The 22,751-nt window shown below is 56.2% G+C and overlaps 10 protein-coding genes across 10 annotated transcripts; 4 read left to right on the top strand and 6 right to left on the bottom strand.

The window, feature by feature from the left end:
* Positions 1 to 88: 88 nt before the first annotated feature.
* On the bottom strand, positions 89 to 1,112 carry IE81DRAFT_320129 (hypothetical protein). Its single transcript, XM_025512927.1, has 2 exons — positions 780 to 1,112; positions 89 to 612 (listed from the first exon to the last, which is right to left on the bottom strand). The coding sequence occupies exons 1-2, from the start codon at positions 849 to 851 to the stop codon at positions 208 to 210; spliced, it is 477 nt and encodes a 158-aa protein (XP_025372541.1). The 5' UTR covers positions 852 to 1,112; the 3' UTR covers positions 89 to 207.
* A 234-nt stretch (positions 1,113 to 1,346) lies between these two features.
* On the bottom strand, positions 1,347 to 3,997 carry IE81DRAFT_320128 (dihydroxy-acid and 6-phosphogluconate dehydratase). Its single transcript, XM_025512926.1, has 6 exons — positions 3,362 to 3,997; positions 3,056 to 3,293; positions 2,775 to 2,962; positions 2,501 to 2,693; positions 1,973 to 2,435; positions 1,347 to 1,893 (listed from the first exon to the last, which is right to left on the bottom strand). Exons 1-6 carry the CDS (start codon positions 3,845 to 3,847, stop codon positions 1,638 to 1,640), a joined length of 1,824 nt encoding a protein of 607 aa, XP_025372540.1. The 5' UTR covers positions 3,848 to 3,997; the 3' UTR covers positions 1,347 to 1,637.
* Positions 3,998 to 4,138: 141 nt separating this feature from the next.
* Positions 4,139 to 7,838, bottom strand: IE81DRAFT_320127 (DAO-domain-containing protein). The gene is made up of 5 exons (XM_025512925.1): positions 6,958 to 7,838; positions 6,693 to 6,873; positions 6,250 to 6,601; positions 5,013 to 6,177; positions 4,139 to 4,941 (listed from the first exon to the last, which is right to left on the bottom strand). The coding sequence occupies exons 1-5, from the start codon at positions 7,508 to 7,510 to the stop codon at positions 4,616 to 4,618; spliced, it is 2,577 nt and encodes an 858-aa protein (XP_025372539.1). The 5' UTR covers positions 7,511 to 7,838; the 3' UTR covers positions 4,139 to 4,615.
* A 1,369-nt stretch (positions 7,839 to 9,207) lies between these two features.
* Positions 9,208 to 11,323, top strand: IE81DRAFT_297429 (hypothetical protein). The gene is made up of 2 exons (XM_025512158.1): positions 9,208 to 9,701; positions 9,815 to 11,323. The coding sequence occupies exons 1-2, from the start codon at positions 9,442 to 9,444 to the stop codon at positions 11,028 to 11,030; spliced, it is 1,476 nt and encodes a 491-aa protein (XP_025372538.1). The 5' UTR covers positions 9,208 to 9,441; the 3' UTR covers positions 11,031 to 11,323.
* Positions 11,324 to 13,682: 2,359 nt separating this feature from the next.
* On the bottom strand, positions 13,683 to 14,481 carry IE81DRAFT_285439 (hypothetical protein; the record flags this gene model as incomplete). The annotated part of the gene is made up of 2 exons (XM_025511638.1): positions 13,683 to 13,821; positions 13,898 to 14,481. Coding segments are annotated over 2 exons (723 nt in total), but the record flags the coding sequence as incomplete, so codon positions are not given.
* A 1,854-nt stretch (positions 14,482 to 16,335) lies between these two features.
* Positions 16,336 to 17,650, top strand: IE81DRAFT_344687 (heme peroxidase; the record flags this gene model as incomplete). The annotated part of the gene is made up of 3 exons (XM_025515838.1): positions 16,336 to 16,399; positions 16,502 to 16,595; positions 16,846 to 17,650. 3 exons carry the CDS (start codon positions 16,336 to 16,338, stop codon positions 17,648 to 17,650), a joined length of 963 nt encoding a protein of 320 aa, XP_025372536.1.
* Positions 17,651 to 17,831: 181 nt separating this feature from the next.
* On the bottom strand, positions 17,832 to 20,259 carry IE81DRAFT_320117 (mitochondrial carrier). The gene is made up of 11 exons (XM_025512924.1): positions 19,891 to 20,259; positions 19,745 to 19,786; positions 19,646 to 19,676; positions 19,380 to 19,536; positions 19,281 to 19,316; positions 19,031 to 19,200; positions 18,751 to 18,931; positions 18,663 to 18,671; positions 18,576 to 18,590; positions 18,126 to 18,499; positions 17,832 to 18,056 (listed from the first exon to the last, which is right to left on the bottom strand). The coding sequence occupies exons 1-11, from the start codon at positions 19,898 to 19,900 to the stop codon at positions 17,981 to 17,983; spliced, it is 1,101 nt and encodes a 366-aa protein (XP_025372535.1). The 5' UTR covers positions 19,901 to 20,259; the 3' UTR covers positions 17,832 to 17,980.
* A 312-nt stretch (positions 20,260 to 20,571) lies between these two features.
* IE81DRAFT_189231 (hypothetical protein) lies at positions 20,572 to 21,102 on the top strand. The gene has a single exon (XM_025510768.1). The coding sequence runs from the start codon at positions 20,691 to 20,693 to the stop codon at positions 21,033 to 21,035; it is 345 nt and encodes a 114-aa protein (XP_025372534.1). The 5' UTR covers positions 20,572 to 20,690; the 3' UTR covers positions 21,036 to 21,102.
* Positions 21,103 to 21,551, bottom strand: IE81DRAFT_189232 (hypothetical protein). The gene has a single exon (XM_025510769.1). The coding sequence runs from the start codon at positions 21,449 to 21,451 to the stop codon at positions 21,170 to 21,172; it is 282 nt and encodes a 93-aa protein (XP_025372533.1). The 5' UTR covers positions 21,452 to 21,551; the 3' UTR covers positions 21,103 to 21,169.
* IE81DRAFT_189233 (hypothetical protein) lies at positions 21,552 to 22,249 on the top strand. Its single transcript, XM_025510770.1, has 2 exons — positions 21,552 to 21,866; positions 22,150 to 22,249. Exons 1-2 carry the CDS (start codon positions 21,651 to 21,653, stop codon positions 22,186 to 22,188), a joined length of 255 nt encoding a protein of 84 aa, XP_025372532.1. The 5' UTR covers positions 21,552 to 21,650; the 3' UTR covers positions 22,189 to 22,249.
* The last annotated feature ends 502 nt before the right edge of the window (positions 22,250 to 22,751 follow it).

The raw sequence follows: 22,751 nt of genomic DNA, 5'->3' as shown, positions 1-22,751 counted from the left end.
AAAGGCGCGCTCTCCGAGTCTTGAGTCCAGCCTGTCGCATCGCTTTGCAGCTCACGACGACTGTCACGATAGTCGCACGTCTAGTGATCCGGAGCAAAGATTCGGTAGACTCGTGACCGGACAAGCATACACGAGGCTCATGCATTGAGTAGTGGTCGGTCTGGATGGCAACTCGGCATGTGTGCATCGCTGCGCGGTCTTCTCCCCTCATCCGCTAGGCGGCGCACCTCCACCGCTCTGAGGTCCACTGACCGGTTGACCGCTTCCTCCCGTAGCGGCCTCTCCACCTGCACCTCCACCTCCAACGACCAGTCTGGGTTGTTCCACCACCAACTTCTCTCCCGCATACATCTGATTGGTCAAAGCAGATCTTCTAAGCACCGCCAAATCCTTTCTAGCAGAGTCGTACCACGCTTTCAACATCTCGTCTTGCGTTGCTGGCGAAGAGAGACCGGTGGGTGGAGTGGATGTCAGGGTGGAGGGCGATACGGGCTCCGTGACGTTGCCGGACTGAGAGTAAGGAGAAGAGGTTGCGACGTGCTCAGGCAGCAATGCAGATCTGAACATGTCCCGCGATCGACGTTGAAAGTACGTCCTGAAGTTGTATGATGACTAGCAGCAGCGCAAAAGAGACCACGGTCAATTTAGCAGTGATCGCCGCGGGTCAGCAAAGTGACAAGAGACTGTTCTACGCGCTCAATATGAGGCCTTTGCCAGCCTGAGCCCATGCTATTCGCGATTCGCGATTCGCCATTCGCCACACTGCGTCTGACACTCACGAAGCTCTGCGCAGTCCGCATATAGTCTCTGTACAAGCGCAGCAGGTTTGATCTCGTTGGAGCTCCCGACATCCTAGCTGTTCACTACTTGAGCGGTCAAGACGAAGTTGCGTGTTCTGTGCCACCCGATAGTGTGCGCGACGTTTGGCGTTCTGCTAACGAGCCTGAATAAGTGATCCTGATAAACGCTGCAAAGCTAGTCTCGTGCGTGAAGCTGGTCGTGGCCAAGTAGAGCTGAACGAGAATCTTGGCGAGTCGAAGAGCTTGATAAAGGCTTCCAAAATTCCCGTAAGAAAGGTCAGTGCGTTGGGTTGAGTGCAAAGGTGATAGTGGTGAAGCAATGCATTCACCTCGTGCTTCGCCATTTAGCTGCGACTCAAATTTGAACGATTCGCGTCAATCAGCTCACGCTGCACCTTGTCAGAAACTTTTGGTCACGTGCGTGGCTAATCGGAATACAGGCTTTTCAAGCTCGCTGACTCTCACACGGCTTGTGGCGTCACGACGTTCGGTGTTGCTCGCCAGCCTAGCTGCAAGGATATACAGGCATGACCGTTGATGGTTGACACGCTTCATGACACGAGCAGGGCTATGCGTCCACCAAAACAGGACCTGAGCACACAGCTCGTATGAGTGGACCTACGCCGTTTCTTTGTTGTGATCTTCGGTCAAGTGCAAGCATCCGCGTCCGACGGGCGACAAACACACGCGACGCTGCTGCTGCACCACTCACAACAGCAGCCGCCACGCAAAGGCAGTCGTGAGTGGAGAGCAAAAGGTGATCCAGGAGCGCTGTACGAAGAGGGCCATGCTAGCCAAGAGCAAAGCCTGGCATTGTCAAGCTCGTGCAATTCTACTCTACAAATCAGTGACGCATCCCAAGCTCGCGTCCGACACATTTCGCACAAACTTGAGCAAATGGCCAGACTTGGGTCTGAGCTCCCTAGGCTTCCACTCCTTCCTTCTCTTCTCCAACTCTTCCTCTGACACATTGTCCAGCTGCATGATGTTGCTCTCCGCATCGATTGAGATCACATCGCCATCTTGCACCAGTGCGATGGGGCCTCCCACTTGCGCTTCAGGCACAACGTGTCCAATCACGAAGCCATGAGAGCTGCAGGCCCGGAAATGTGAAGGTGCGTCAGCGGTTTGCACATCAAATTGCTGGCAATCACACCAGCTTCGCTACCCACCCTCCGCTGAATCGACCGTCGGTAAGGATGGCGACGTCCATGCCGAGACCCGCCCCCATGATAAGGCTCGTTGGCTTGAGCATTTCTGGCATGCCTGGTCCACCCTTGGGTCCCTTGTAGCGCAGCACGATGACCGTCTTTTCCCCATTTTTGATGCTTTTGTTCTCCACCGCCGCGACCATGTCGTCTTCCGTGTCGAAACACCTAGCTTTGCCTGTAAATTTGAGCCCTTCCTTGCCGGTGATCTTTGCGACGGCTCCTCCCGGTGCAAGGTTGCCCTTCAGGATGCGAATATGGCCCGTGGGCTTGAGAGGAGCCGAGAGGGGACGAAGAACATCCTGGCCCGCGGGAAGCTTGCCCTTTTCGTGTGTCCACCGGTCCACGTTTTCAGCGAGTGTGCGGCCAGTCACCGTCATGTGCTCTCCCTTCATCAACTTGTTCTCAATCAGGTACTGGATGATGGCTGGACGCAGAGACCTAGCATGAGGTTGAGAGGCCCCCGGCATCTGAGAAGACTTTCCCACTCACTAGGGATGCCACCAAGCACCTTGTGCACGTCCTCCATCACGTACTTGCCGCTAGGCTTGAGATCGGCCAAGAATGGTGTTTTCTCTCCGATTCTGTGGAAGTCATCGATGCTCAGATCAACGCCAACGCTGTGCGCAATGGCCAGTAGATGCAAAACAACGTTGGTGCTTCCGCCAAGCACCATAGTGAGGACCTGCAGAGCGCGGGGTTATGGACCAAGTCCTTCAGTTCAACACCGCTGAGAGGGGATCTAGCATCGTCGCTGCAGACTCACGATAGCGTCCTCAAGCGCGCTGCGAGTCATGATATCCCTGGGCTTGATGTCTTTTTCCAACAGATTTCTCATAGCTGCGCCCACGCTTTCGCATTCCTGGATCTTCTCTGGATATTCGGCCGGGAACGACGAGCTACCGGGCAGCGTCATTCCCATTGCCTCAGCACAAGATGCGATCGTGTTGGCAGCTGCTCAAACGCACGCGAGACAGAAACGCGGGAGGAAGGGTGAGCAGATTTGGCAGGTCTCGGCGCAGCAGCTCACGCGCGTGCGAAGCTCACTGTACATGCCTCCGCAAGCTCCAGGACCAGGGCAGGCGTGTCGGATTGTGTCGTAGCGCTTCTTCTCGGCATCGGCAGTACCACCCTCGCTAAGGTACTTGCCGTAAGACTGGAAGGCACTGACGATGTCCAGGGTACCCTCCACCGAGCTGCATGCGCCCGGCCGAATGGTGCCGCCGTACACCATCAGGCCAGGCCTGTTCAGTCTGCCCAGCGCCATCAACACACCGGGCATGTTCTGATGCGTGCCCATACCGGTCAGCTCCGAGAAAGCGGAGGCGCGACAACAATCTGTCTGTTACGCACCTTATCGCAGCCCGGAACAACGACGCAGCCATCGAGCCAGTGGCCTCCCGCAGCCGATTCGACCGAGTCTGCGATGAGATCTCTCGAGGGCAAAGAGTAACTCATGGCGTCCGTTCCCATCGAGATGCCATCACTAACACCGACTGTGCCGAATTGGTAGCCGGTCAAGCCAGCGTCGTGTATGCTCTGTTTGATCCTCTGGCCCACTTGCAGCAAATGAGCATTGCAAGGGTTTCCCTCGTACCAGACCGAAGCCACACCGACCATGGCTCGAGTCAAATCTTCATCGTTTGAGATGCCCGGCGTGGCATATAGCATAGCTTGAGATGCGCCCTGATCCTTGGGTCGAGTGATGATGCGCGAAAGACGATTCAGATCTCCAGGGGGTGGCCGCGCTGAACCAGAGGCCATGCGGATTGAGCTGGGTGCAACTGCGAAGCTGGCGCGAGCTGCAGCTGCTCGTCGCTGCAGCAGATTTCTGATCATGCTGTACACTGAAGATGGCAAAGTGGTATTCCGAGTCCAATTAGAGGATGTGAGGGGACACTTGATCTCGAGACGCCTTCGTAACTAGCAGCTGTGACACGCGAAGAAGTCGCCTGAATCGTGCAACCAAATCGTGAATCGTGAATGGTGTGCAATCATGACTCGCACTCGCGAAAAAAAAGCCGCGCCTCTCGCTACGACTCGCCCCGCGCCCGCTTGTTTTTTTACCTTCTCGGCCGCAAGGCGCGCGCCCTGACGCCGTTTCACTTCTCGCGCATCAAAAAGCGTGCGCTCTGATTGGCTTGCAAGGAGGAACCAAGCCTCAGCTCTGGCAGGCATCCTCCTCATTGGCAGCACTCTGAACATTGAGCCTTGCATGCACTCCTGCTTGGTCATACACTGAGGTGTACCTCATTCAAGACGACGTCGGATACGCGAAGTCAGGCTCCTACCCAGATGACGGCCGTGCGGTTCAGATACGAGCGGTGAGCTTTGCCGTCTGTGCTGTGGAGCTAGTCTATACGGATATGATTGCTGTCCAATATCGCTATCAATCGATCGAGCGTGATACCGCTGCATGGAAAGCGTTTTCGAGGCGCATTCACAGGAAGGTGATGGGCAGGTATTTTTCATAAGCTTGCGCTACTCGCCAACATGCACACGTCAAAGAAGGTGGGGGTCAAGGATCCGCAGACCGCCGTCGAGTCGCATTAGCTTTTCAAAGACTTGCCCAGCCGAGTAGAGATCCAAGCCTGCTTTTGCTGCGCTTTACCAGCCACCGCCGCTCTTCTCGACAGGGATCTTACGCCTAGCATCTCTGCTTGCCGAGTTCTCCTTGGCCGATGGCCCAATGGGATCGAAAGAGACACCATTCTCCACCTCTCTGACAATGTTGCCGAATGCAGTCTCCATTCTAGCGTCCTTGAGGGCGGCGCACACATCCATAAAGTCCTCAAAGTGCAGCGTTCCAGTCTTTGCGAAGTCGACTTCGCCAAGGATACCGGTAATCGTTTCCGCCGAGACGTTCTTGTAGCCGAGACGAGAGAGCACCTCCTTCAGGTCGCGACCGTCGACTTGGCCATCGGCGTTGACATCTGCGAAAGGCCAAGGGAAAATCGATTAGCCGCAGCAGGGATGGCTTCTGCTGCGACACACTGCGACTCACCAAGCTGAGAGAAACGTTTCCTCAATTCGGTCAGCTCCTCGCTTGAGAAACTCGCGCGCGAGACCGACGTCGCCTCAGCATCCCGAGGGTCCAGCGCCGCGACGCTAAGGTTGCTGATGCTGGCCGCCGTCTTTCCCTCCCAGATCTTGCGCATGTCATTCAAGCTGATAGCCTTCAGCTGCTCGACCCGAGCAGGCTGAATGCCCATGGAGCCCAAAAAGTCCAGAGATTCGGCGTACTCTGCCTCTTTGCGCTTGTTGTCCCAGTTGAGCTCCTCAGCCATCAAGTCGATGATGCGCGGCAAGGCTTGTGCTGTCGCTTCCGCATTCAGGAACGACAATCTCGAGCGACGAGCGATAAAGTCGGCGGCCTTTGCGGCATACTCGGATCGGCAGGCGTAGCGCACCTCTGCCTCGATGTAGGGGTAGAGGCTGTCCAAGCGCTTGCCATGCACGGGCCAGCGTCTGCCTGTGGGCTCAGCAATGCTGCAAACGCTCCACGCTCTGTCTCCGTATGTTGCAGAGAGGTGCTTCGCAACATCCGTCTCGAGACCGAATCGCTGCAGAAGCTTGACGTACATAGTCTTGCTCCAGCCGTGAGATCCCAAAAGCCTCGTCTCCTTGGTCACGCAGCCGCGCACAGGTTGCAGCGTGAAAGTCTCGATGGCCTTGTCCACCGTCTGCTCGGCCATTTCTCTGTAAGTGGTCCACTTCCCTCCAGCAATGGTCAGCAAACCGCTCGCGCTGACGTTGATCATGTGATTTCGCACAAGACTTTGAGTGTCCTTCGCCGCAGGATCTTTGACCAACGGACGAAGACCGCTCCAGGCGCTCAGAACGTCTCCGCGGCGGACCTTGATGTCAGGGCTGAGGTAGTTCCGCACCTCGTCCAGGATCCATTGGATCTCCTCTTCCTTGGGCTGAGGGTGTGCTTCAACAGGAGCCGCCGTGTCCGTAGTTCCAGCGATCGTGTTGCCTTGCCAGGGCAGGAAGAAGATGACTCGACCATCGCTAGTTTGAGGGTCGATGAGACCCATGTCACGCGGAGAGAAGTAGCCAGGTAGGGTGATGTGAACGCCGGATGAGGGCGCCACAATCTCTTGCGTGGTGGGCTCGTCCATCTTGCGAAGAGCATCGCTGAACGGACCGGTGGCGTTGATCACACCCTAGGTGTTGCGGACGCACAGGAGGGCATCAATTGCCGCAGACCAATCTAGTCGCTCGCGTCAGCTACTCACCTTGCACTTGACGTCCCACTCATCTCCGGTGAGAAGATCACGCATGCGTGCGCCGCACACTTGGTCAGGCTTGCCTTGCACTTGCTTCTTGTGCAGCGCTACCACTTCAGTATGGTTCGCTACGACCGCGCCATGATGAATGGCAGTGAGAGCCAGAGCCACGTTCATGCGGGTGTCATTGTGCTGCCCATCGTAATAGACAACTGCGCCTGCAAGACCGGTGGCCTTGAGCATTGGGAAAGCTTCCAACGCTTTGCCCTTGCCGAGGACGTAGGAAGACTCCATGTTCTCTGATCCAGCAAGAACGTCGTACATCTTTGTGCCTGCCCAGTAGTAAGGAATTTGCCACCAGCTGCGAAGAACAGCGAGACAAGATGTGAGCAGAGTGCGTCGCAGGCCCGTGTAGCAATGGGTAGCGCTCAACAAGCAGCGTCGCTACTCACCGGTATACTGGCAGCATGATGGGCAGGTGCTCGGAGAGGTAAGGAGCAATGTGCAGGAAAGTCTTGCGCTCGTGCAGCGCTTCCTTGACCATCTTGTACTGATCGTAATCGAGCTCAAAGACAGCCTTTTGCAAGTAGCGCACACCTCCGTGAATCAGCTTGGTGCTCTTGGAAGACGTGCCTGGGAGCAAGCGCGCATTGGATGAGAGGCGGGTCAGCTTTCAGTACTCGCTGTATCCAAGTGACTGAGGCGCAGCTCCCTCACCTGCGCCAAAGTCATCACGCTCCACCAGAGCAACACTAAGACCACGTGTGGCGGCATCGACGGCGACACCAGCTCCAGTGGCACCACCGCCGACGATGAGGAGGTCGAAGCCGTCTCCATCCTCGTCACCGACTCTGCCAGGTGCCAAGCCTTTGCTATCTTCGCTGCTGGCAGGACTGGGGGCAGAGCTCTTGGCCTCCGCAGCTTTGACTCCGAGCGAGCTATTGTCAGAGGCGATGCGGTCAGTCTGAGGTCGAAGACTAGCAGCTGAAGATGCTTTGAGAGCTGCGATCATCTGGGCTCGAGTTGGGGGAACCCAGAGCGGGTGGGGTCTGACATCTCCTTGAACTCCCTTTTGGTCAGCATAAATGCTGCTGCCGAAGCCCGAAAGAGTGAAACCGGTAGCCAGGACGGCTGCTCCCCCGGCGATGTAGAGCGCTCGCCTCGAGTTGTTCCCTGCGACTCCGTTAGATGGGCCAGAAGCGCCAGCGGAGGAGCTGGAGAAGCGGACTCCGCTGGAGCGCGGCAGGGTTTGCAGTGGACGGCGAAGCATGATGTCTCTGATATTCACAGATCAGAACAGCAAGACTTCCAGTCGTGAGAAGTGATTGGGTGGGGTGGTGGTGCAAAGGCGAACAGGCCAGGCTTATCTTGGAAGAAAAGCGATGTCGAGCAGCGCGGCGGAATACGAGCAGACTCTTGGCGCTCAATGACGCAGCAGGTCAGGGTGCAAGCACAAGTGCAGCCGCAGAAAGTCGCGAGCACGGCTGCAGTGCCGTCCGTGTACACTGTACCTATATCAACTCGACAAACGTGAGTGGATCTTTGTGTGAACGTGTTCTACTCTATAGCCGACACGCTTTTTTAACACTCAAGACTGCCGGGCTATCCGAAGAGGGGCGGAAGAGCACTTCCATCGCCATTCACATTCACAACTCGGACTCACACTGACTGACAACTCTTGCAGCGCTTTCTACACACGGCTGTGGACACGACCCCGGACGTGCAGAGAAGTCTCAACACACCTGGCAGGGAAACGAGCTGCTGGCGGCGAATCCGGACACAGAGCGCGCATACATGCTGCACCCACCGAGAATGAGGATTGCACATCACTTCAGAGTGAAATTCATGAATCTGAATGCAATCAATCAGAAGCGTGAAGCGTGAAAGAGTATACAGTCGGCTCGCTGCTGTACCGTACCGTACAAGCTAGGTTCTTGACGCGGGCTTGGACTCGAATCGTGATTGAACACAGACGCTATCCAAGCAACCGCAATCGTGAATCACAGTCAAAAAGTGCGAGTGCGAGTGTGAGTGGAGATAATGTGCAGAGCTGCTGTATGTAGCCTAGCTGCTGTGCGAAGGACGATTCATGATTAAGCCATCGGATTCACGGGTCCGGCAGATGTCGGAGCAGCGACAAGCGCAGGTCACTCAACTCACGACTCAAGCAAGACCCGCAGATCGAGCTCGCGCTCATGGGCTACGATCGTCGTCGGATGACTCACACTGCAGCAGCGCATGCGTGCACGCGCGCACGCCGCGCATCGCAGCAATTAATAAAGCGACTTTACCCGGCTCCATGTGTATTCACCAGCACTTGATTCTGATTCACAGACTCGTGACTCGCGACTTGCGACTCTTGACTAATTGTGACTCTGACTCTGAGACCAAACGACACGGAATCCTGTGCGCTTCCCTGTCGCTGTTGTGAAGCCTCTATCCCATGCTCTGGCCAGCAGGCTGCTCTGCTCGTAAGTCCTTGTGAGGGTACTCTTGAATCAAAAATCACAATCACATGAATCACTGGATCATGAATGTTGACGCGCAGCAAGGTCGGAATCACGAATGGCGCGCTCTGCATGGCGCCTGCAGCGTGCCGTCATCATCGGCTGAACTCTTGTGCAAAGGCCGACGAAAATTCACGATTTGAGAAGCGACCCGCGGGTGGATTGGCATATCAGCCAGCACACATGCAGCATGCTGTGCTGCATGGCGGCCTCTGCTCGGTGTGTCTATGTCTCTTGTACCCTTCCTTGACTCTGGCCGAAACTACTTGGTCAGCGCGGCGCGCAGGCCTACGTGTGACTCGTCTCTCGGCCGAATGACAAGATAACACGTGACTCGCGTATCACGACATTTTGCTTCAATCAAAAATCGATCAAAATCTTGAATTGACTTTTTTGGACGCGCATCTTATGCGGAAGCTGCTGCTGCTGCTGCTGCATGCTGCCTGCTGAGCATTCAAGATTACCTCTGTGCGCCGCGCATGCGACCGCGATTGGCGACAGATGTCCGAGGCTATTCGAATCACCCCAATCAGGCCTCTCCACCTTCATGACCATCATTCTAAGTCACCAAGAGCGCAGCATATTTGGCGATCTACTGCACTTGAGGCTACCATCAGGCCACCGATTCTCTAGATCAAAAAAATAGTTCGAAGCAGACATAGGACCCAGCAAACAACAGTCCCCCTCACACGCTATGGTCGACGTCGCCACCTCAAGTAGCAATGCCGCCCAAGCCGCCGCGCCCATGTGGACATGTCTTTCGTGCTCCATTGGATTCCCCTCTCCCGACGCGCAAAGAGAGCATTACCGGAGTGACCTTCATCGCTACAACATGAAGAGGAGAGTTGCTGGTTTGCCCCATGTCAGGCCCGATGTCTTTAGGGAGAAAGTAGAGGAGATCAACGCTGCTGGTACAGAGCCGGTCAAAGAGGCAGGCAAATGCCAAGCGTGCGCGTGAGTATTTGGATCTCCTCGTCTGCGTGCGCGAGCCCTCGCTGTCGTGTCGCATCAGTGCTTTGGTTCACTGAAGCTGACGAAGACCTGCTTCCCCTGCACTCGCCAAACAGCAAATCCTTCGCCACCGCAAATGCATTCCGCACCCACGTCAACTCCCGAAAGCACAAGGAGAATGAAGCGTTACTCTCGCGAGCGCGAGCCAGTTCCTCCAAGGTGACCCCCTCCATCTTGCACTCAACTGCCGCCGAGAGTGAGCACGCAGCGCAAACGGCAGCATCTCCAGGAGACACTGCGCCTGCTGGGGAAGGCTTGGAAGACGTTAGTGATCTGCAGAAAGCCCTCGCTGCTGCCAGTACCAATGCTGCAGCTTCCGCAGCGATCCTGAATGGCACGCTGGAAGTGCCTGCGGACGCTACAGAAGCAGAGATCGAAGCTGCGATCGACCTGCGCATCGCTTCCTCCAAGCGCGTGGATCCTTCAAAGGCGTGCATGTTTTGTCTCAAAGCCGGCTTCAGATCGCTCGACGAGACGCTGGAACATTTGCGCAGCCACCATAGCTTTTTCGTGCCGGACCAAGAGTACTTGACGGATCTGGCAGGGCTCATGGTCTATCTAGCAGACAAGGTTAGCGTTGGGCATCTGTGTCTTTTCTGCAATGGAAGAGGAAGAGGTTTCAACAGCGCAGAAGCGGCTCGATCTCACATGCTGGACAAGGGTCATTGCAAGATTGCATACGACTCAGACGAGGATATGCTGGAGCTGAGCGACTTTTACGACTTCTCCTCGAGCTATCCAGACGCAGAGTGGGAGGATGTGGAAGGCACAGTCGATGGAGATAGTGACGAAGAGGAAGACGTGGACACCGAGACCGAGACGGAGGATGCCACTGATGCAGGCACAGTGGCTACGACATCTAGCAAACGAGTCAGACCCGACGCGCAAGGAGTACGGTTTGGTGACAACGAGATGGAATTGGTGCTGCCTTCGGGCGCTAGGCTGGGCCATCGAGCTCTCCGACACGTCTATGACCAAAGGTTGAGACCGGCCGGTCGAGATGTAGATTCCGCCACGCACGGCTCAGCATTGGCCCATCGACTCGCGAATCGAGCCATTGCAGCTCGCAAGACGGAGCAGCAGGACGCGTCCGGACTGAGTCTCGCACAGCGCGGCGGGAATGTGGTCAAAGCCAAAGACAGGGGCCAGGCAAGGGAAGCCAAGAGGCATATCAAGGAATTCAGGGATGTTCAGCGCCGAGAGCAATTCAAGACCAGAGTGGGCTTCAGAGCGAACAACCAGGCCCACTTTAGGGACCCCCTGCTACAATGATCGCCCGTTCGCAGCTCCTTTATCAGTCCCGCTCTTTCCCCACTGTTCCGATCCTTGCTTGCCCCGATACATATCCCCTTCGCGACGCCTGCACGCTGTCAATCAATGGGATGGGAAGGGGAACGTCAAATTGCAAGCGTGCGTCACCAGAGGCAAAGGAGATGACAGAGGCGTGAAGGGGATCGTGATGATACAGAACGTCAAAGAGGTGACCGTACGAAGCGGAATGTGCGCGATGGATCGTCGAGCGTATTGCAACCTGAAAAGCTTATTGAAGCAGTCCTGCGAGAAGGATGGTCGAGTGAATGAAAGCACAAAACGTTGCAGCGGCTTTACGCAGCATGTGACTGCTCTAGGCGCTTGGACAACTCGGATTGGTACCGAGCTGCTTGTCTGAGCGCAGTGTCGTCGTCATCGCCCTCATCGTCGTCACCAACGACATGTTGAGGCGCTTCAGATCTGGGTCCCGTCACGCCGGTGTGCCACGTGCTAGTCGAGGTGCGTGGCAGCGTCTCGGCACCGGGTGTGGCCGGGATGGGCGAGTCAGTGGAGAGGGGATGACCGGCCAACGATACGGAAGACTCTGCGGCCATGGCGTCGCGCCGATGGTCCAACGGTCGCTCCGCGATCGATGTGGACGTTCTACTGTTCAACAATGGATCCACAGTCCGAGAGGAATTGGGACGCCCGTTCGCTTCCGCAAGCCCAAACGACGGCCGCGCTGCCTGCTCGTACATGAGGCCGTTCGGACCGACATCTGTGGAGGCCGTGCTGGGCCTGGGCTGATGCGCACGCACGAGAATGTCGTCAAGCGGTGGACGGCCAGAAGACAAGTCGGCTTCAGGCGGGCCAGTAGCATTGGCATCGATAGATGTGTTTGCCAAGCTAATACGAGCATCGTCGCCTGTTGGAGCAGCGCTAGCTCGGTTTGCTGCGTTGGTCTCTTCAGCCTGCTTGGCAGCTTCAGCTGCCCTCTTTGCAGCCTCCGCTCGCTCTTTGCTCTCCTGAGCGGCTCGAGCGCGCCGAATCAGGTCCAAGAGGTCCTTGCGATGCGGGTGATCAAGCTCGGAGGCTGGCGTCTGCAAGTACTGGTGGCCAAAGCTGAGCGGTGCGCCTGAAGCTTGGGGCGCGAAAGGGCCAATCCTCGAATAGACAGGAACAGAAGTAGTGCCAAATACGAGCTCGGGCAACTCTTCCTCCTCCTCATCGTGCAGAGCCTCGTCTGCTTTGTCGGTCGCTCCGCGCACCAACTCAACTTGAGCTTCGGTTTGCTCTGCAGCGTCAGGCGGCAGCTCGCCGAAGAACGCCTCCCTGCGCGCCTCGCGCACACTTTTACGTGTCGCGACAGAGCTGATGCTCGGTGCGCGGTGCAAAGCCCTCGTTTTGCCCTTCTCTTCGCCGTTGTGCTCGTCTTCCTCAGTCTCGTTGACAGGATGGGTAGCGCCTAGGTTGGCTGTCTTGAACGTGGCCTGCGATGCTGGCGATCGCAGTTCGAGCGCAGCGCTACGCATACCGCGATGGGGAAAGACCGTCTGGGGAGAGGGCATGGCAATCAAGACAGTCACGTTGACGTTGATGGGAATGCGGTCATCCGGCGCTTTATCGTCTGACGCAGATGCAGTGTCGCCCGGCGACTCTCCTGTTCCGCTTCCAACAGCTTCGTCGGCAGTAGTACGACGGAAAAGACCTAGTCGTCTGCCTAGGCCTTGAGGCGCTGGCTGGCTTTGTGCTGCGGCATCCTGAGCGGCAGGCGTCTGGGGGCCAGCAGGCTTCTCTCCGTGCGTGAGAGAGGTGCAGATACTGGTAGGTAGCGCCGCAGAGATGGGCATGAGAGCGTCCCATCCATGACTCTTGTCACCTCCAGCGGCGAGACTGGCAGACGCTGCGCCGCGCCCAGCGGCTCCGTCTCGTACATCGACGATGCTAGCCTCCCAAAGCTTTGGCGGGACTAGAGTGTCTTCTGGTACTCCGAGTGCGCCGCCAAAGTAACGCTCCATTGGACCGCCTTCCGGCAGGAGACCTAGCCTTCTGAGCCGTCGATTTCGCACGAAGATACGAAGCAAGACGAAAGCGACCACGAGAACGAAGAGCGCGATGGCTGATGGCAAAGCGGAAAGACACGAGACCATGTCAGCGCCGATCTGCAACGCAACACAGCGGATAGGGCCGGCAATGTGCAGCGTACAGGCGGGTCACGCAGCTGCGCACCTGACACGCCAAAGATAAGGAACGGGGTGGGCACAGAGCTGCCATCGCCAAACAGCGTTGTGCTTCCGCTGACCTGTCTTCTTTGCACAGGCGGCCCATCGCGCGAGGCTGGCCAGGTGCCCATCCGCCGCAGGACACAAAATCGGCAAGGCAGCTCACCGATGACAAATGTCTAGGGTCCGAGATGGGCAAGAGAGCACAAGTCAGTCCAAATGTGGTCCATTCAGTAGACGCGTGGGGGGACGTGAAACTCACGAAGACCGAAAGAGGCGTGGTGCGCTGTCCGTCGTTGTTGAAAGGATTTTGAGAGTTCGAAGGGGGCGGTGGAGGTGGTGGACTGCTCGCGCTTTGCCGTTTTTGAAGCACACGCGTTGGCGGTGTGGCCTGAAGGGGATTCTTGCTGCCTTCTACACTCCGAGAGATCGAGTCGGTTGGCAGCACGACAAAAGGATTACGTGCACGATACGCGTCTTCGATTGCTCGCACCCAGTCGGTGGGTTCGTGACCTCCTGTGCATTGCTTCCACTCGCCGCCGTCCCTGACACAGATGGTGTTGCCATCAATCTGCAGGGTCGCCGAGTTGCTGCAGGTGCAGGGAATGATCAAGTCAGGCTGCCGCGATTTCGACTCTAAAGCAAACCAGTGAACTTCTCACTCACACAATGTCAGATTTGTGAGCATCTTGGAGACTCTTGGCGAGAAGCTTGCGACCCAACTTCCCTTCGGCGCAGCGCTTGATACCATCGTCCTCCCATCGTGGGCCATGAACGGCAGATAGGCAGTTGCGTGCAGCATCCTCCTTTCCAATGTCTGCGATGCCGCCGTAGTTGAGGCACTCGATGAAGTCCCACGTGGTTCGCTGCGCTTCAACAGATGAAATCTTCTTGTTTGACCTGAGATGATCGTTGACGCACAGCTCCTGCACATTGCCTGCGCATTCAATGTCGCCGTGTTTGCAAGAAGCGCCGTACGGTGAAGAATGATTGCGAGTGCCGATGTATGCGTACTGAAGGTCGATCAGCGACCACACTTTGGGCAAGGCGCGGGAAAATTGAGCAGCGAATGAGATGAAGTCCGGACATCTCGACATCAGGCCTATCTTGACGGGTACAAGAGAAGGCGAGGAGGCCTGCTCTGCAAGAGTCGACGCTGTCGCGCCACCGAATACGAGTTGATTGACATCCTGCGCAAGCGTCTCCGTCGCCGCTAAGCTGCACAGTGCTACCGCAGCGATATGCGCCATACCGCTCGTTGTTCGCATGCTGGCGATGGTTGGTTCGTCTGTGTGTCGTAAGCCTCAGCGATTTGATCTGAAACCGGCGCAGCTCTCGAAGTCGTTTCGGGACCTACGTGAGCGGCCCGTGGTGGCACGGTGGCACTGCTAGTAAGCGATGGGGCAACGCATCCACTCTATGCACAACGACTGAAGGTGAGAGACCTCAGAGACTTCGCCACCTCAGGAACGTTGCTTCGGGAGAGGTGCGCGATGCTGGTGTTGATGGTTGAGCGAGGTCACAAGACGATTTGGACTCGAGACTACACGAACTCAAGACTTCTACCCCAAGCCGTGGCTATTGACGATGTCGCTCGGCATGCAGCGCCGCCTACGCACGCGCGTCTCGAGATGAGCTGATGTCACGCCATGCTGACGCGCGGATAGCTCTTATAGACTTGATCCTACCACGTGACTTCGAGACGTGTCTAGAGCATTCTGATCAAAAAGTCTCGGCACCAGCTTGGCTTGGCTCACGTAATATTGATTTTCAGAATGTGAGATCTTATCGCGCGATCTCCGTCGTTTGCCGATGCCCGACGCAGCCCGAGGTGTCAGAAAATTAAGGCGTGGTAGCGTGGACACAGAAGTCCGTCTGCCAATGCACACATTTCAAGCAGCTTTCGTTCACCGATGAGCGAGCGCTCTCCTGGGCCGCGGATTGTTGCTGGACTCACGACTATGGCAAGGTCAACAGAGCTCTATAGTTGGTTGCGTTTAGCAAGTCTCTCCTCCATGTCGTGACGCGGCGTGGCCGGGACAGAGTGATCGAGTAGGAATGAGACGCTGTCCCTGGTCGGGTCTCGCGCGTGCCTGCTTTGGTAAGGGGCTGCGGTCGAAGGGCCTTGGTGCTTTGCTGCGCGCATGCCGCCAGGCAGGGTCCCAGAGTGTGAAAACTTCGGACGGCGGGCTCTGAAGCAGCTGCACAACAGACGCCGGCGATGGAGAGATACCGCACAACACGCATATCGAACGTGACAGAAGCGAGGGCGGTCGCTCCATCAGCAGTCTTGAGTCACAGTCTGAGTCAAGAGTTTGAGTCCGAGGCTGCTGAGTCGCACTCGCCTGGCGGCGTCCCTATCTGTGCTGCAGGCTGCTCGTCTTCAGCAGCAAAGTATGGATGCCAGACCGCGCACCATCCCGGTCCCATATCAGCTCCGGTCGCGGTCGCGGTCGCGGTGCGAGACTTGCTCAATCGCACGCTCTCGGCAAACGGATGGCGTCGGATGTGGCACTTTGACTCTGACTCTTGCTGACTCTGACTACTATACTTGTTCTGCGTACAGCATGTACCGTGCGTTCGCCGTGCAGACAAGCCATCAGCGCAGCAGCTATACTGTTGACTGTACACTCAATCAGACTCTTGACTCTTGACGCCCCCGCGAAGCAAGGGAAACGGTGGATGCATGTTGGCTCACAAATCACAAATCCGCAAGCGCCTCATTGGTCGGCCCATCCCTGCCGCCGTACGAGCTCTGCTGGTCTACGGCTCGTGATTCGGCTTTCCACTTAAGAAATCCGCCAAATTCGATCGTGAATGTGAATGACGAGCTTGATTTGATTCCCCGCGATGCACGTCTGTCTGCCGCTTCCCCGCCCTGCCAAATGATTGCCAGGTCTCAAAAGTTGATTCGATCACAGCTATTTTGAATAGGAATAGGAAGCACTCACACTGCAGCTCTTGTATAGCGTGACCGTACATCGACTCACGCCACACAACAGTCACGAATCTTGACTCAACTTGCAACTCTGCTCAGCGTCCTAATCCACCGTCACGCCCACCACACTAAAGCGTCTGCGACTCACACCACCTCATTCGCCACGATGTCCGCTCAAGTCATTCACCCATCCAAGCTGAAGAGTCCTTACACCCAGGAGCAAGTAGCTGGTGAGTGTGGTCCCCCCCCGTGCAATGTGGCGCTGAGCGACCCGTCTAGGGACGACCCGAGCTTACCACCTCTCCGACACGTTCCTCGTCACTGTCATGCAGCTGTCAAGAAGGATGTCGAGGCCATCTTGAAGAACAAGGACTACGACGATGGCTCCATCGGACCTGTCCTCGTCCGTTTGGCTTGGCACTCGTCGTGAGTACAGCTTTGAAGTCTTTTCAGTCGTGGCTTGCCAGGCAGACCCGCAGAGCTTCAGCTTCGTTGAGCCGAGAAGGAGGACATGGACGCGCCATGTGGTACTCTCGGGGCCCCAAGCATATTCATGGCCATCACGCCGTGGCGATAGCATCAAATCTTGGCGCTCGAAGGGCTGCAGTCGCCAGCAGAATGCCGCTCTATGCTCGACACAAGCTGATTTTTCTTTTGCACCACCTTCTCGTGACAGAGGTACATACTGCGCAGAGACCAAGACCGGCGGAAGCAATGGCGCGGGCATGAGGTACGAGAAGGAGGGAGGAGACCCGGCGAATGCAGGCTTGCAGCACGCGCGCGTTTTCCTAGAACCCATCAAGGAGAAGCACAGCTGGATCACCTACGCGGATCTGTGGACTTTGGCCGGAGTCGTGGCCATCAAGGCGATGGGGGGACCCGAAATCGAGTGGTACCCAGGACGCACCGACTTTGTCGATGATGCTCGCGTTCCTCCTCGTGGCAGACTGCCAGATGCGGCTCAAGCTCAAGATCATCTGCGGGCCATCTTCTACAGGATGGGCTTCAACGACCAGGAAATTGTCGCGCTTTCTGGAGCACACAACCTCGGCAGGTGTCACGCTGACAGATCCGGATTCGAAGGTCCTTGGGTCAACAACCCCACTCGTTTCAGCAACCAGTACTACAAGATGCTGATCAAGCTCAAGTGGGAGAAGAAGCATCTGGGAAGAGAGGCGCAGGGAGCTCACTGGCAGTGGATTGCTCGTCTACCCCACATGGACGAGGAGGATGAGCCCTTGATGATGCTGCCCACGGACATGAGTCTTACTTTGGACGACAAGTTCAAACCTTGGGTCGAGAAGTACGCAGAGGACCAAGACTTGTTCTTCAAGGACTTTGCGGCTGTCTTTGGTAAGCTCATCGAGCTGGGAGTCACTAGAGACGAGTCTGGCCTTGCCCAGCACGATGGAAAGGCGGGAGAATACAAGAGCGCTCCTAAGAAGAGCGACTCTCTCGAGGGCCCCAAGTCTAAGTTGTAGACGACCAGCAAAAGTCTACCAGCAAAATCCATCAACTCGACAGATAAATTTTTTCGCACCCGCCTCGGACTGTTTCCACTTTTGCATCCTTCACAGCTTTTCCATGCCAATTCCTGTTCTTCGAGGCCCGCTTTAGCACCGAGAGGCAAGTCCCACTAAGTTCACCAGCCTAGACGGAGTAGAGAAATAGATACATTCAGCACGCACTTGCGCACGACTTGGCGCATCTGAAGTTGCGCAAGCAAGGATTGCTTTGTGAACAAAATCCGAAAAGATGCAGCTGTGCTGGTTGAGGCAAGGACGCGAGTGCTCGATCACTTGAGAATACAGCTACATTCCCCAATTTATGAGCGCGTCCTTGGTAGCTTCGTAAACAATGAAGAGCGTTGCATTGACGGGTATGGCTCTGCCGATGGGGACAAGGAGTCAGGATTACCGCCTATGCTGTGAGATCAGCAATGGTTGCGACACCCACCGGAGAATTGTCGGACCTGCGCCTTTCCAGAAACCTCTCAATCCGCCCTCTTGATGTACGCTTCGAGCTTGCGCGATGAAACCGCGCGATCGGTCGTGCGCAACCGAACCCTCAGAATGTTGTTCGCCTCCAAGAAGCCGCGTTCTGTCTGCACATGCCACGCCAGCATCTCCAGCTCGTGATTGCAAGGGCAACTTGGACGCTTGTATTCTCGTCTTGACAGTGTCCGCCCAGAATGTTGAGATCCACCCGACGACACCGGCGATGGCACCGGACAAGGCTAATTCCACATTGCTCAAGCCGCCTTCGAGCGCTGAGGCGTGCAGGGGTTGATCGTGAGTTGTAAGGATCCAACGGTTGAGGCACTCGTATGTCTAAGAATGAAATGCCTCAATTTGGTTCAAAGACATGGCAGGCATGTACGACGGCGGCTGTCAAGGCGACACTCACGAAGAAGTAAGGGCCCTGACAGGCACGATTTCAAGAGTCGGCTCTTAGCCTGGAAAGCTGGCGGAGACCGTCCATTCTATCACTCACATAGCCTACCTGTGCGCAGGCAGTTGAAAGCAGTCATGTGAGCCATCTGAAGTTTCAAGAGATCGTGTAAGAATGGAACAGCGCTCACATCACGAACACAGGTGGCCCCGAGACCTCTATATATCGCTCGCAAGCCACCTTCCCTCCAGATCGCCTGAACGACCGACATAGTTGACGAAGGTCTCAAAGCATATGAGGACGAGGACGCCTTGGGTGTGAAGTCAAGCTGTTCCCTGATCTTTATCAGCTCGATGGGGGACGTGATGAGGCTGGAGCCACGAGAAATCCCAACCAGGTCAGCGCCGATACAATGGGCGTTTCAGCCTCAAGGAGCGCACCCTGAACGCCGGTGTGGGAAGTGGACTCACGCTGAGATCACGCCACTTGCAGCGCCAGCAAGGAACACTTGCGCAAGGCTTGGTTCTGCCGGGTACACCTCTGCATCGTCCCGATGGCCGAAAAGAGCGCTGGCTTGTAAACAGCGAATCGCAAGGCCGTACACCCCGAAGACAGAGGCATTCATCACGGCGACGCCAAGCTAGTGGGGAAAGCGTTTCGTCGAGGGTAGCTGAGTGGCCCAGTCAGACGGATGGTCTCTGGCTCTCGGTCACCTCTCACCATCGGCGATGTGACACCTTTGTAAAGCCCAAATAGCTGGATGGACGAGCCGTGTGAGCGGAACTCCAAGATGTCCGCCGTTTACTGGGGCAGACTTACCTTCTCGTCCTGCACAATGACCCGAAAGGCATGCGTCGCAGACCGGTACGTCCGCCTTGCAGACCCATCGTGCGCGCCTTCTTGAGGAAACGCAGGGGCAGCGTAGCTTGCCTGTGCTGCGGAGCTTTGAGTCTGCAGCCGGGTCTTGACGGTATCGCTGGTGTTTGGAGAATAAGTCACGCAGATGCGATCGAGCACGACGTGTCGTGAATCATATCAGCTCGCAAGCGATAGGACGCAGACTGACACAGAGGTATACGACGCACAAGGGATGACCAGCAAGTAGAGATGCAACGCCTGTACTCGAGAGGGCGATGTGAGACTTGCGCCAGGACAACTTAGCAAGCCTGAATAAGTAAACGAACCTCCAGCAGTGCCGGCAATGAAGTCGACAAGAGGCGAGGGGCCTGCGACCAGGGACATGAGAGCAATTGCTGGCGGTATGAGAATGCGGCCAGGGACTGAAACACGACATGTGCGCTGAGCGCAAGAACAGGTTTCTGCAACGCACCACTGCTCATCCTTGTAGCATCGGCTCGAGCAATGAGGCGACTTTACGACTCGGTGACTGTGCGCGATCTCCTTCTCCGGCAGGCAATGAGGACCTGCGCTCCAACTCTGAATGAGCCTTCCGCTCCCGAACGGAATGCCTTTTGGCGACCTGATTTGACGCTGTTTGAATGCTGCCTATCCTATCCGTCCGCTTCACTTCGCCGCCTGAACCTGCCTTGCCCTATCGACCACTATATAGCACGCGCGAGCTTCTTCTACGTGCCGCCTATTCTGATGGAATGTACCTTGTTCGGAGGCTGGCCATGCGTGTTTGGGTCAAGAGTGAGGATAAACAGCATAGATGAACCCCTGCTCTTGGATCACGATGGTGAACACGCGCCAAGAGCGCGCCACATCACCTTTGACTTGACGCGCGCGCACTAACGCTATAGCCGGCGCATCAGGGGCACAAACCTCACATCCTCCACATCCCTGCGCGGCGACAGGCGACTTGCGCAACTCGACTCGCTATTTATTCACTTGCTTTTTGATTCGCCATTCAGATTGTGACTCGAATTGATTCTTGATTCGCCACATGCGTGATTGTGATTTCGCAGCGCAATCCAAGATTCAAGATTGATCTCCACTCGGCTTCGAAAGCAAGTCAAGGATAGTGGTCTCGAAATTTCAACCGTTGAGCACCCCAATCACTGATCTGGTCATCCCCCTTCGACCTTGCTTCGTCTCGCCACCCACACAATCACAGCCTCTACTCAACGCGTCCCAACACGATCAGCGATCCGATCCGCGCACCCAAAGATGCCGCTGGTCATCCCGGATCTGTCTTCTGTCACCTCCACAATCGCACATCAGGCTCGAGGCAATGGCGCCCAGGGCGCGAACGGCGCGGGAGGAGGAGCAGGTGTGAAGTCTTCTCAGATCACGCTGGAAACGCTTCGAGAGTTGGATCCCGCTACACTGAATGGCGAGATAGACAGGGTAGCCCACAGCATATCTCATCTGGAAAGATCAAATGCGCAGATTCAGCAATTGCTCCATCAGACTGGTCAGCAGGGCGAAGGCACGGCAGAGGGAGACGATTTGGACGAGGATGACAGGAGAGAGTTGCGAGTCGCGATGGAAGAGAATGAGGAGACCATGTGAGTTTGCCTCTCACCTTCGTGCGCTGTCGAGGACGCTCCTTCGATGCAAAGGCGCACCCGTGGCGCTCCAGCAAAGGACCCGCGTCGGCCATCCTTGCCATCTGCCCCTTCATTCACAAACCCACTCCGCTGCCATTACTGAATTCGCAGCTCCGACAAGAGACAGCTGATTGATCGCATGACTCGAGCTCTCGTCGACCAGGCTGGTACGCATGCCCTTCCAGCGGGCGCTTCGGCTGGTGCGAGCGCACTAGGGCAAGCTGCCGCAAGAAGGGCATAGTAGGGGCAGATCGAGGTCGTAGAGATTGTGTGCATGGCCTGGTGGACAACCGCAAGGCAGACGACTCCTCGAAGCTCCACCTTTACTCGAGACACGCAGGCCTGACTGGATCGTGAGCACGGCCCCCGACTTCTCATCAATCAAACCACGGGGAAAATCGGTAACTTTCATGGAATGATGCTCCGCACTGGAGCTGACGAGAGCATCGCCGAAGCATTGCTTTTACATCACTACTACTGACGAGGACAAGAAGTCGCAAGCAGTCACATTCACGAGCAGCACAGTGCGATCCTCGACTACACTCTCACCTGCCTCGACAATCGCCTTTGGCGCCCCATGTGTAGTTGGCGGCTATACAGCCATGCGCCCTATGCCCATCCGACGACGCTTCATTCGTTTGACCCTCTTGACCGACGTGCTCATGTCGCGTGTTTGCGATGGTGCGAGGAGGATGAGCGATGGCACCATCGTGACCAGCGCGCAGGTGCAAGTGACGTGTACAGTCCGACATCATTCCTCATGGCTGTTGCAATGACAATCACGATATACCATGTGAGCACAATGCAAAAGCGTGTATGGCGTTTGGAAGAGGAGTTGGAGCAGGGAACATGCAAGGAATGCCAAGTCCGCGCTAGCTAAAAGTTCCTCGTGTGTACCCGGTGCAGCATGTGCTTTCTTGAGGCCTTTTCGCTCGAATGCGGGCGGACGATGTCGAATGCAGCTGGCTACTGAAGGTATTGAAGCAGCAGCAGCAGCAACAGCATCAAGACTTTCGATCTCTGTCAATGCACCCCAAATTCTGACTCTGATTCGATTGCTTCATCCGCGGCAGCAGCAAAGGGACAGAAAGCGAGCTGAAAGGCGCTTTTCATGATTCACGTTTCAGGATCTTGAATCTGCAAGGCTGGTTGCACTCGCGCAGGTTGAAGGGATGTCAATCAGGATCAAGGAATGGCGTGCTCTCCGCGCATGACTCTGCTGGTGTCGCAGCCGCGTTCACTTAAAGCGAAAGGCATTCATGAATAAAATGGACGTGACGATCTTCAAACCGAGAATCAGAATAGAGAAATGCATGCTCGAGAGCGGTGTGTGAGAAGACGCGCAGAGGTAGACTTTTGTACTCGCATCAGAGAGAAGCGCACACGCGCATTCTTGATTGAATCACGAATTCCTTTCCTGCGTGTCCTCTAACTCACGATTCACGATTGTTGCTTTCGTGACTTCAGCTGACAGCAGCTTACGCCCGCCCGCCCGCCCGCTCGCCCGCGGAACGAGCGGCAAGAGATGTCCGCGCGAGCGGAGGGCTGCTGCATGTATGCATGCCTTCAATTCCTGCAATAATCTTGAAGTTCGGAGTTTGGAGCCGTTTTCTGACGCCATCATCAGATAGGAACCGCGGGTATAACGTGCACTCACGACTGGATACATGTACGGTAC

The sequence above is a fragment of the Ceraceosorus guamensis genome (assembly GCF_003144195.1).
Source record: "Ceraceosorus guamensis strain MCA 4658 unplaced genomic scaffold IE81scaffold_5, whole genome shotgun sequence".
NCBI classification, from domain to species: domain Eukaryota; kingdom Fungi; phylum Basidiomycota; class Exobasidiomycetes; order Ceraceosorales; family Ceraceosoraceae; genus Ceraceosorus; species Ceraceosorus guamensis.
Note: the sequence above shows the minus strand (reverse complement) of the source record. Positions and strands in the feature narration are given on the sequence as shown.